Raw genomic sequence first — 13,497 nt, 5'->3', positions numbered from 1 at the left:
AAGCGTTTACTGCTCTGTTTATGATGCGGTTTATTAGTGCGGCGGGACCGTGCGGGTCTCTCCCTCAGCCTGGTTCCAACCTGCCTCCTCTGAAACCTGCTGCTGGGCTCAGCCACATGGTTCAGATCACCTGGCGCACGGTCAAAAACATCCCAAGCTTTCTGGGCAACCGACCACTTCGTCACTTCGTCTCTCTCTTCTTCTTCTCGTCTTGCTCTCCCTATAGTCGTTTTTTTGTTCTCACTCTAACCTGACAAGGAAAAATGAGGAACATGTCACAGAGGACGTATCAAGATTACAGCTCCCTGCGGGTCGTTGTCTGAGCGTGGTGAAAGCCTTGAATGAAGTACTGTTAGAGTATGTTAGCTTATGAGAGCAGGGCAGGGGCAGGAAAAGCCCTTTAATCCCATCATCCCTGCCTCCTGCTTCCCTCCAGGTCCTGCCTCCACTCACAGCACAGGCTGACCGTAGAGAGGAGCCTCTGTTTGGGGCGAAGAACAACTGGAGCACAGTTGTCCGAAGACATCTACACTGTTACATTGTTACCACTGTGCAAAAAGGCTTTGAGAGCCAGGGATGATTTTAAAAAGCCTGGATTTCATTTTAAACTCACTAATGAAAAAAATTGATTTTATTAATAATTCTAAGTACAAGACATGGGCAGCTAATATTACTAACTACTTAGCAGTTGCCCAGACAGCTTGATTTACTTGCGGTAACCAAATCAGTTATCAGGATGGCTGAAACCTGCATGTGATCGCCTACGCTCCTTTAGCATCCATTGGTGTTTCCACAGCACTGCATACACATGAAAAATTTCAGTTGCATTCTTGTTCGACCAGCACCAACTTGTCACTGAGCAAAGAATTCAAACTTGATTTTTACAGTTAAACAGCTAGAGACGGATGATAGCTAAAAGCTGCTGCTGGTGGCGGGTTGAAGGCGGCTTTTATCTGCGAAAATAAAAATGAGAGAAATGCCTCAACAGTTTATAAAATTACAAATTAACTGCTCTTCCAGCCTTTATAAAAAAATGTATTTCAAAGCATCGTCATATGAGCGAAGCGTGTTGCTGTACAGTTTTTGGAGCGCTGCTGTAGGTTGCTGGTATTTAGCCGTGCTCCGTGTTGCCTCTTTATCAGCTGGAGCTGTGCTCTCCTTTGTGGAAGTCTGACTTTACAGATTCTGTCAGTTAGAGGCCACCGAATCAGCAGGGTGTCAGAAAAGTAAAGATCGGGTTCAGTTCTATCAGCGTTGTTGAAGTTACTCCTTGTCAGCCGAGGAAGTCGATAAAGGTCACCGATGACATCCTAGCTCCTAACGAAGTCTGATGCAGGGTGACGCCCCAAAATGCAGCGAGCGGACACATTTGGAAAAACAAAGAATCAATAATATAAAAAATGAAGTGAGGCTGTTTCCTGGTTTGATTGTGACGGCAGCCAGCAGATAAACCACTGACTGCATGGTGCACGGGCGACGGGGAGAAAGACGGCTCACAAGGCGAAAAGACGGCCAATTAACACATCCACCGCGCTCAAAACTAACATTTCATGGGAGTTCTGAAAAAGGAAAAAAAATCTGATGGTTTAGAAAAAAACCAACATAAAAACAAATCTGGAGTCAGCTCTTCTGTCACTGCTCTGCTGCTAGCCAGCACACCGAGCGCTCTCGCTCTCTTCTTTCCAGGGAGGAAAAAGGCTTCCCTTACGCTCTGCAGAGGGCACAAGGCTTTATTATTTTAGCTCTCCTGGCAAAATAACATAAAGGGGGGGAGAGGGGGGAGAGGGGTGAGAGAGCGAGACGTGGGAGGGAGTTTGGTTTCAATATTAGATGTGTCAGCTGCCCTGGATGCGAGGGAGCATTAAACAGAAGCGCATGCAAGGGTGTGAGTGGAGACCCCAGGTCTTTTATTTTTGGTTTTTTGGGGGGGGATCAAGGCAGGAAATAGATGATTCAACCAAGAAAGAACGAAAGAAAGAAACTACTGCTCATGTATAACCTTTTTCAGTCTTACTGCATCACAGTCACCTGTTAAAGTAAAGGAGACGAAATAAAAGAGCAGAGGGAAAGACACAGAAGAAGAGGAAAGACACAAAGACCGGGACAGGGAAAGGAGGGATGAAGGGGAAGGAAGACAGAGGACAGAAGAATATGAAAGAGATGCACACACACACAATCACACACACACGCACACACAATCACAAGCAAGGAGGTAATCTCATACTGCGCAGTAACTGCTTCCCTCCCTCGCTCCCCGACACACACGGCATTAAACACTGTCTGTTGGCTCTCTGGTTCCATTCACAGAAATGTAAATGGGGTGCAGCAGAGCCAGACAGCTCTGCTTCTGGTTAGTGGTCAGTGAGAAAGAAAGAAAGAAAGAGAGAGATGGACCTGTTAGGAGGAGAGGGATCAGTGCACGTGGGAGGCCTGGAGTAAACTTGCTCACCATGTGACTTTTATTAGTCTAATTATCTTGAAAATGCACGTTATTAATGACTCAATATGCTTTTGACTCCCGCTAACGAGATCCTTTATTATAAGTTAGACAGCGTGTCCTCTGATACAGCGGAGACCTGTAAGACAAATGAAGTACCACTGAGTTGAGTTTCTGTATAGAGGAAATAAAGACATGAGTGCTGTTCATATCACTGTAAGGATGAGTATGAGTGAGAACGGTGGAGTAAATGCAATTAAAAATGGTAATTGGTGCAAATAGAAGAACAAGAAAGTGGAAAGACAGACGTAAGCTACTATTTAATGATGGGTGGGACATGAAGCCAGGACTGTGACTCTCTTGGTACTTGTGTGTGTCTGTGTGTGCTGGATTTCTAACAGCCCAGCGCTCAACCTGCCATCTGTTTGACTCTGCCAGCAACAAAATTACCTCTTCCAATGGGGTTGGCTCAAACCGCGCGCACACACACACGCTTACAGTCAGGTTGTTCACATACAAACACGTTTAGACATGCACGGTGTATATTGGGTACATTTTGCAATCATCATCCATCTTGAAGATTCAGGTGAGATTATGCAATTGAACCAACGGTGGCAATAAATCCACATGTCAGCAGGACAGAAGGCAAAACAGAAAGAGTGAGACACCTAACTTAAAAAAAAATCCTGTCAACCCATCACTTCACAGTGCAAAAATATTTTGTCAGCTTCAACTGTGGCTCCAGTTGACTAATCGCCAACTCTCTTTTCCCCGTGCGCCCTCCGAGAGCGGTCTTCCTGATGTGATACAATGAGCCTTTTTGTTCTGCTCCATGTCTGCCTTATCTGTTAAGTATCTCAACAATTTCCTTAAGGGGAAGCTTTGTAATTAAAAGTCCGACCATATGTCAACGCCACTGTCAGCCAGCGGGCTAAGAACCGCCCTGAACCGCAGCCAGGGGTAGAGCAAAGGGCATGCACAGGTGTGTACGAGGCAGGCGAGTGTGCGTACGTGCTGGTGGAGAAAAAAAAAACAGAAACAAAAAAAGCAGGCAGTGGATGCAGGAATCAGAGCTTAGAAACTGATGGAGATTTGAAAACTTGCCAGAGAGGAGAAAAATGAGCAGATACACAGGAGGCTTTAAGGCTTAAAATGTTGTATAATATATGTATGCATTCAAATATGGCAAAGAAGAATGCAGAAAAGGTGGCGGGGAGTTAGACGTGACCAGAACACACAGACGGGCCTTTTTCATCCATAATTCATTGAACGGTGTGCAGAGAGGATTTCAAAGGGCATTAATGAGGTGTAATAATACATGCATAGCTGTGGCCTGCAGACACGGCTCGTACGAAGGCCGCGGGCAGACAATGACCTACTGATCTACAGCTGTCTGCTAATTTTTTGTGTTTCTTTTTTGCCTACCTAGTGAAGGTGCACCAAGGTGTGCATCCAACTCGTACCTGACAAAGACGGGTTTTCTTTCACACAGCAGAGGTCCCAACATACAAGCCGGTTTTTGTTTCACAGTATAGCACAGTTCAATCTGAGCATTTTCACTTCAGTCTGTGATCTGATATGAAAACCTTTAATAACATTTTGCTAAGCAACAGGCTTTTTCCACTAATGCTCAGCTGTGTGTTATCCTTGGAAAAACACTGCGTCTAGACAGTGCCGCCTAATGCATAACGTGCTTAGAAGGACGAGACAACACAACATGTTTTAATGTTGATTTAAATGATCAACTACCATTTATTACTCTTTGTTAAAAAACTGTGTGAATACAGTAACATGTGTAGGTTTACAGATGTAAAAACTGAACACTGGTGCCAGTGTTTGTACAACTGCAGAGAGTCTAGGAGAAATACCCCGCTATGATCCCTTGTGAGTTTGTTTGTAATGATTAATTCCCATCCACAAACGTGTCTGAAATGCCTACTGGATTAAATGCCTGACAGACTGAGGACAGAAGTGCCATTGTTTAACAAATCATCATTCAAAGCTTGTTTGGCCTGAACATTTACTCCACTTGCCAGAAAGATTTCTCGATAATGTTGCCGGGGAAATGAGCCTTCGCGCAGACACTGTGAAAACCAAAACACAACACAACGGAGGAACTTTTTACGCTGAAGTTGTGATGAACAGGCAGCCACGCTGAGCCCACACATGTACAGAACTGGCTAATTACAGGCTAGCGATGTGGAGACTGCTCCACCATAAACAATTAGAAATAAAAATACTAATAATATGCAAAATAAGACCAAGAAGGTACACGAGTATTGCTTTAGGGCTTAAAAAAAGAAAGAAAGTGCATCGGATGACTAATCGTCAACACGATCAGTGTCATTGTGGTGTGATTTAAAATAGATGCTTGTTAAAGATCAGATGATTTATTTTTAGTCACTCTCTATAAAGAAATAGGACTAAAAAATAAGAGTTAAAAACAAGAAGGTTTAAGGAAAACTTTGCACAGCTGGCAACATGTGCAGACCTATGAACATAAGAGCGTTTGAGCTAAGTAGGTAAACACAAAGGCAACTAACAATCCTCTTACATGAGCTGTAAGATCACTTACAGCTCATGTAAGAGGTGACAAGGAAAGGACTTGATGGTGCTAGAATGATAGAGCCAACTGGATTCTCCACAGGGACATCTGAGCAAGAAAGAGGGGAAACTCGGACTGACCAGAAGTCTCAGGGACACTCAGGGATACTGGAAAGGAAAGAGCTGCTGTGGGTGGGTATTAATAATGATAATAATAATAAAAATAAACATCTGACTAGAGGGGTGCTTGCTTGACGCAAACTCAGAGTGCGAAGAAGGGCTTAGAGGTGGATATAGAAGAAACTAACGTGCACTACAGCAGCACAGTAAAGCGCTTCTGCTGTGACAGTAGCAACATCCTGATTAAACACATCAATACATCCATTACAAAGATTACATAGAACTCTTCCTCCAGACATGAGATGGGAAACAGCTGACCACACCATAAATGCTGACTGGAAACTATCTCTGTCCACACACACACACACACACACACACACACGCATGCATGCATGCACGCAGGTATAGATCTGTTACCTTCAGGAAGATGCTGTCACCATCAAAGACTAACAGCACACATCAAAGTTTTTCGAAAGTGTGTAGAAGTGAGCGTGTTGTGTAGAAAAAAAGTAAGAAACAAGGAGAGGCAGAGAACGAGAGTGTGTGTGTGTGTGCACTCATGCTTGTTTGTGTACTGATGTGTGTGTGAACTGTAGAGCATGAGCGTAAATCGGCAAATGCTGAGGTTTTAACGAGTCGCCTAATCACCCAAACACCTCCTGCTGACATTTACAGTCCTTGCCGATGGGGTGGCGTGACCACACACACACACACACACACACACACGCTCACACGCACACATTTTCAGTCTCTAAACGGGGCAAACAACTTGCTTTCTTCTCTAGTTGAAGGACACGGTGACCACACAACCACGGTGCGTCTTCCTCTCGCTCATGCGGACACACATTTTCTTCTTCTGCCTTCTTTTATTTATAATGTCGCATTAACTGCAGACTCTGCTCACGCGTAAACACAAATGTGCGCACACAGCGATGCAATGGCAAAACTGAATGTGCATGTCTGCTGATTCACATGTGCCGTATACTTCCATCAGAGCTCCGCGGGGATATCAGCAGGGGGTGTGTGTGGTCAGTAAATACTCAGGGAAGGTTACGAATGACACACACACACACAGTCTCTGTTCTATGTCATCAGTCTCTCAAATCAGTCAACTTGGCCTCTCAAACTTTTTTTTTTGTCACAGCAAATGACACCAGCTCTTGAAGAAATAAACAACGCTGCGCACCGACACAACTTAACACACACCACAAGGCCTGCTTACCTCACACACACATAAATAAACACCCAGAAAACAGCTTGACTTTAAACAGGATTTTTAAAGACCCACTATATTACCATTAGATGACTTTTTAAAGGGTAATTACGACCTTTTTTTCTACTATGATCTATTACTGTTACTTGTTAAGAAGGCATTGTGGAAAATGTTTATGCTTAAAAATAAAGCGGTTTCCTTCTATAACTTCTATCCAGCAGCCAACAGAGGTCAGTGATCACAACCAGAGTTCAACCAAAACAACTACACACTTTAAACATACTGAAAAAGATCTGAATTGATATTTAGAGGCCAGCTGTAAACCTTCAAGGGCATATTTGTCCTTAACACCTGCTGATCCTGACACACACTAATCCACACACTTCCCCCCAAAGTCACACAGTGCCACACACGGAAAACACAAAACCTAAGTGACAACTTTGCAGCCCGGTGTTGCGGTTGCTGAGGGGAAATTGTGCCATCTGCCATTAAACAACACTCATTTTACCCCTACTGCTCGTCCATCTGTGGATGTGGAGAACTCTCCTGGAGGCCAGAGGGCCACGGGGGAGACAAGACGCAGGCCAGAGACGCCAACGAGGAGCCGTCCCAACTGGACAGCAATGAATTGTCAACACTTGAGATTCTTACTTTTTTAAAAATCAATTTGAACCTGAAATTTGGGGATTTTTAATAGTTTCACATAAAATAAAAATGTAGCTTCAACCCTCGAATGCAGAGTAGTCCTCTTAGCCAAAGTAAGGGTGTGTCTGATATTCCCTTGTTGGTATTTCTGCATCTTCATAGTAATGTTGGTCTGGGATCAACATTCAAACTGACCAATCACATTGTTGTAATGGAAAAAACGGGAAAACTGTTTTTTTTTATATATTAAAGTCTATTCTTGAACCAATGATAAGCATTTTAAGTGTATTCTTTATTAATTTACACAACACAATAAACATGTCAAGTTAGCTTGATAACTGTCGGTGTGCTAGTGTTTGTTTTAGCATTAGCATTAGCCAATTTCTTGGCTAATGCTAACTCAATGCTCAGATAATGTCATTGATCACTTTTAAGATGATGTGTGAACAAAACCAACCTGTATTTACTACTATTTCTGCTATGACTGAAAGAAAAACAGCTAACAACACTTCCATGACAACTAGGGTTGCCAACTCCCTGAAAAATAAATAAGGGACACCTCGTGGCCAGGGCCGGGCGACCCAGTTGTCTTCACCCTTCCCAGTGTGGTGAATTTTCTAGCTCTTTTTTTGTGTGTGAAATTATTTTTTTAACCCTTTGACTTGAATTTGATTTAAGTAGATGTGTATTCTTTGTGATATGAACACATGTGAAACAAATGATCATTTAGCCATTTATTTTTAGCTCAAAATGACAACATTAACACAGTAAAACAGGTCTCCTTCTTAAACAGAAGCCTGTCATGCTTAACTTTTGAGAATATAAGTAAATCTTTCTTTAAAAGAACTCTGTCCTGCTTAACTTAAAATAATAGAAAACAATAGAAAGAAAAACATTCTTGTAACAGTGCACATTTAGTGCATTTAGTACAATCGGCTTCAGTTGAAATATTATTTCAGCTTTTCTAATGCTAATCAGCTGCTCCTGTTTGTAAACCCGCTTGTTCCCATGATTACGCATCATAACTCATCATCATTATTCATCTATGTATTACTTTTATGTATTAGTCATCTATTTGTTGTAATCATCTATCCTTACAGATGTTTATTACACAAAATAAGTTATATTATCACACTTCTGGCCACATAGCGCTGATATTCACTGCACATGCCCATATTAACTTTTTCCAGCCAGGTGTTTTCCTTTTCCCATTCTTCCCTTTGTCTGAGGGGAACAAACATTGCTGCTCTAATGCTGGGCTCACACCGTGCGGTTTTAGGCCCATTTTGAGCCGATTTTTGAGTGATCGGACCGATTTTGGCCTTCATCGTGCATCGTGTAGTATACGTGGGGTAACGAGAAGTGATTAACACCTCACGACCAGCTCCCGATCATCAATCGCTCGTGAGGTTCTCACCACACCCGCTCACACTGCTCGCGCGCAAACACGTAAACGTTGGTGTAAAAGATGGAGCAGCACAGCTGTGCAGCGTGTGATCTGGACACAAGCGATGGAGGCACAACTTGTAGAACTTTGGAAAGCTCATCCGAGCCTTTTCGATGTGGCATCACAAAATTATCACGACCACAACAACCGTGAAAACAGTTGGATTTACACTGCTGCTCAATCACAGCTGCCTGATGAGTGTTTTTCATTAGCAATTTAGCAAAGTTGATGGTGGTGGTGTGTGTGTCTGTGTGAGTGAAAGACAGAGAGAGCGAGCGACAGATTTTCTGTTATAACCTTCATGTTATGGAGGCACAGTGTGAGCACTCAGGTCGCATCAGAGCATCGGGCGGTATAGTGTGAGACCTGCATCGTGACCTACCAACTTCTAACCCCTGCGAGTCAATCGTGCAGTTTGAGCAGGAGCTGAATAACGTGACTGAAAAAATCGCACAGTGTTTGCCCAGCTTTAGGTGTACAGTCGTCCGAGACTTGCACCGCCGTGTCGGCGTTTGTTTCCCTGTTGGCCATGCTTCTTGTTGTGGTCATCTGTTGTCTTCCGGTATTTTCTCCGTAAGCGACCTTTCCTCGACCAATGAGATGAGCGGTAATCTGAATTGTCATACTCGAATTGTCATAAGTGTGCTGTCAGCTCATTGGTCACAAAGCAGGAGAGGGGCTGGGAATTATGTTTTCAAACAAAGCGTTAATTCCATAAACATTTATAGACTACTTTTGATTCTCACTGTGTTACAGGATAAAGTGCGTCCCTTATTAGCTCAATACGGGACGTGTACTTTTGTTTCGAAATACGGGACGATTCCGTATTTTAAGGGACGGTTGGCAACCCTAATGACAACCCCGCCCCCCCAAACATTAATTTGTGCCAGATATTCAAGTGAAACAAGTCTCAGAAATAATATCCAGATCACAACAGGACTTCCAAGTGTCACGAAGGCTGTAAAGAAAGTACCCACTTAACATCAGACGTTGGTGTATTCGCTGTTTCTACACCGATCAGTCAAGGGTTTTCTTTCTTTAGCCCAAAAATATCAACTGAAAATGTTTATATTCGATCTGATTTGGCCCAAGATGTGTTTGTTTTGGACCTGCAAATAGGGCCTGTAAATGTCCCCTCCCCCCGGAAGAAATAATACAAACTTTAGCAGACATAACAACTTTAAGATTTGGTTGAAAAGCCAAATGTGACAAAAAAAGAGTCTTTCCAGCTCTCTGAAAGGACATTTTAAGAAAAAGATGCTGCTTTACATGCAAACCCACTGTGCAATTTGAATCAAAAAATGACATTAAGATCAACCTCATGTGCCTACACCCTCATCAGAAACACAATATCATAAAATGACCTAAAGGAGTATCGCCACAACCCACTTTGTTTGCTTGTTGAGCTAATCAGCCACTCTAAAACACCATGTCTATTATCTTAGGGGTGTGGTCATAAGGCGCTATGACAATCCAGACGACTGAATGAATAAGGTTGCCATGCAACGCACCATTGAAAAGGAATTAAATTTACATGTAGATGTAAATAAATGGGCAAATACATCTAACCTTCATGTAGCTGTCCTACATTCAAAAAAAAAATTGTGCCCAAAAATGCTGGGAGCTTAACAGCGAAAGCTCAGAGCTGTTTAGACGTCTAGCAAAACCCATTTCTTTCCAGCAAGTTTTGACTGGGTGGGTAATTATGAAGGTGAACAAAGAGTCTCGCGTTTTCAGTTTGATTCTAAGGTAAAAAGCTTTACATTGCACCAGGAAGCGTCCTTGGCAGAAGCACTGCTGCACGTGTTATCACCACAGCTATCCACTTGACATCAGATGAATCATCACACCCCAACATTAGGAACTTGAAACAATATCCTCCTCAGAGCCGTGGGCTCCGCGTGCATTTGGCTGCAGGTACATGAAGATCACAGCCTGAACACCCGCCACCCAGAGGGGGGTAAAAAAAAAAAACACAGACACACACTCAGCTTTTTGGATGATCCCACGCATGAGAGACTGTGATGGCTTCCAGCAGGGAAGGCAATCAGGCAGACAGAATCACACATTGTCTTTCCTTACATTATGCGTTTTACACGAGAGAGGGCGGGGGACAAGTCTCTTTTTAAGTCGCTGGATGCAGAGGATAATGTGGCTATTTAGCTGTTATCTCTCAAAGCTATGTTCATTATCACTGATCAGCAGATTAAGTCCCACAAACACAAGTCTCCACTTTAGTGACTTAAGTCCAAGTCTTGAATCTCAAAGTCTGCATCTCTGCTCTGACCTCAGTTATTTGGGCGACAGCCAAAACAAACTGTACACACAAAAGCAGCAGTTAGAAAAGCTGTAATACCACGATCTTTTACACTCATGCACAAAGTGTCTCAGCTTGCGTAAGACAGCTGGGCCCTCTCCAGCAGGCGCCCGGGCTCCTCGTCTTTCTTAATGCGCTGTACCGTGTAAAGAGTGTCAAAGACTCATTTTAAATAACCCTCACATAAAAAGGAAAAAAAAGGGAGGGGAGAGAAAGAAGTGTTGGCTAACACCTACGAATAAAGATTACTCTGTGTTGTTGTTTTTTTTTTTAATAGCAATATGGAGAGATTAAAGCAAACGCAGTCAAAGTTTATTTTGGATTGATCTTTGGGTATTTCTCTGCCTCGAGAACAAAGAGGGAAAATCTCACTAAGCTCAGCGAACCGAGAAGAGGCCAATTAAATCCTCCTCGGACAAAAAACGTCATAAAAATTTTTTGTTGAAAAAGAGAAAGGACTCCATTCGCATAAACAGTAAATGGGACTTTTAAATACCATTATTTGAAGTGATGAACACAGAAAAATTAATGTCTTTCAAAGAACATGGAAAAGAAAGCAATGAACAAGAGTGCACAAGAAGCACTGTTTAATGACCTTTTCTACCCTTTCAATGTAAAGCCAACATGTGGATTATTCAAATCACGATTAAAAAAAGGAGCTGGAACCACTCAGAGTTTGGTATTTTTAGCTAATAATATAAATCACAACGCATTAAAGGGCATCTTTGCTCAAATTGTTCTCTAAAATTATGTTGCAATGAGTTTGAGGCACAAAATTCAAAATGAGTTTTCTCAGCGTCTTAAGCAGACTTAGGACAATTAATAATGTGGCATCAGCAGTGTGGGGTTGGATGTCTGTCTCCTACCTGTGGGCTGAGCAGTGGGCAGCCCGGCTGGAACGACGGTGAGAGGAAGGAGGAGAGAAAGCCAGAGTGAGCACCACAGAGCAGTCATTCCTCTGGGCGAAGAGGTCAGACGCAGAGCAGCGAGGCCCGACTCCAACTTAGACAACATCCTCCGTTCGCATACTGTCCAGCAGAAGGGCGGCCGCAGATGCCGCAAGAATCTGTCCGACAGCTCCCCACCACGGACCTGAAACAAGCAGCAGAATCTGTCAAAGAGAAGCCAGGATGTCCATTGAGACTATAAACACAGAAATCAACACAGTCTGAAACTTAAAAAAAACCAACATCAAATGGCTGTACATTGAACGCAGTGCAACAAAGCGCCTTGGGGTCTGTGCATATGCTAACCTGTTTTGACCTGAGAGTCCACACAGATTTTAAAGATTAGACGGGAAATCCCTCTTCAAAGTTTTTTCTTAGAAACTTTCTCTGAGCACCTGGTTCTTAGGATGGGAAAACAGAAATTCCAACACACGAACAGCTCAAAGTGAAAACTTCAGTACCCTACCGTGAGTTCAGATCACAAGCTCAACAATCAATCAGTTAACTTGCTCATTGTTACAGAGCTAAACAGCCTGACGCTCTTTTCCCGGGGACTCTTCTCGACAAAGTCACCCTCCATTATCAGACTGCAGCATGGTGGCTACAGAAAGGGATAGCAGAGTGTTCAGCCCCTAAGTTTTCCCGAGAAAGGAAAAGTTGGAATGCCCAGTGAGATGTGAGTGAAATGCCCAGAAAAGTAAAAGAAAAATCTTCCCACACGAGCACACGTAAACACACATGGTACCACTATTAACCTAAACGTCAGAGGGTCTGTGAATCTTCTGAATACCTTTGGTTGTGGGACGTCTACCTTAACACACACACTCCTACGGAGACGTTTATTGAATACACATGCTAACATTACAGAACAAGCTTCACTTGCACACACTGAGGTGTATTGCACACAGACACACAGTCAAAAGAAAGGTTGTGTTGTCTTAAGTCTTAACAGTACTGTTTTCTTTCCCTTGCAGGACCTGTGACCCACTCCTCGCTTGGCACAAGTGCGAGGACGCATTTGCACGTTATCGAGCTTCAGTAAAGAAAAACACAGACTGGGGACACTTCACAAGACACACGTGGATAAATAAAGCAGCACACACACACACGGTGTCCTAATTTAAACAGTGCCACCGCACCTTTTACCCGTCAACATACTTCAGCCTTTAATGTTCTCCTTATGAACTCCCAGGAGTCCTTCTATTCCCGTCTCAGCCCATCCTCACCTTCTTACAACACGAGACGCCTACATGCTGCTGAGGTTTGTTTATATAGCACAATAAGGCCTTCGCTCTCAGGCCGTGGAGGTTGCTGATTACAGGCCTCTCTAAATCTAAACTTTTGTTTTCTCTGGCAGGCACAGAAACACACACACACACACACACACAGAAATAAATATATACATACATATATATATAAAATAGTAGCTTTTTACAAGGCAGTACACTTGGAGAGCTGACAGGGCTTCAGAGTTGGTTCATATCAACCCGTAGATCTGTTTAGACAAGTAGCATGACAGCCTCTCAAACCATGTGAGAAGAAGATCTAATACAATAGCAGCATTGACTTATCTGGTGTCAGGTAGGGGTTTAGACTAGGCCAGAGTCCACGGCGAGTGTTTGAATCTGAAGAGCAGCAAAGTGCTGCAGTGTAATTGATGCATTTAGGGTGAAATAAATGACAGCCATGTGCAAGAGCAGTAATTAATGTGTGCCCCTTATTACACACAACTACCTGATATCCTCACTGAAAATGAAACCCTCATATACAGCACAACCAGCTAAAAACACTTTGATATCACTTAACAACCTCAAATAGCTGAGTAGA

General features: G+C 43.1%; 1 protein-coding gene across 13 annotated transcripts in view; it reads right to left on the bottom strand.

Annotated features, from left to right (window-relative positions):
- The window catches only part of fgfr3 (fibroblast growth factor receptor 3), a 68,463-nt gene that overhangs the window by 51,927 nt on the left and 3,039 nt on the right, over window positions 1–13,497 (bottom strand). For all 13 annotated transcript variants that reach the window (XM_082515489.1, XM_082515492.1, XM_082515495.1 and 10 more), the window contains exon 2: window positions 11,590–11,815. In XM_082515489.1, coding sequence (XP_082371615.1) covers window positions 11,590–11,737 — 148 coding nt within the window. In that variant the 5' untranslated portion in view covers window positions 11,738–11,815. The remainder of the gene's footprint in view (window positions 1–11,589; window positions 11,816–13,497) is intronic.

Source organism: Aulonocara stuartgranti (assembly GCF_965226115.1).
Source record: "Aulonocara stuartgranti genome assembly, chromosome: 19".
Classification (NCBI taxonomy): domain Eukaryota; kingdom Metazoa; phylum Chordata; class Actinopteri; order Cichliformes; family Cichlidae; genus Aulonocara; species Aulonocara stuartgranti.
Note: the sequence above shows the minus strand (reverse complement) of the source record. Positions and strands in the feature narration are given on the sequence as shown.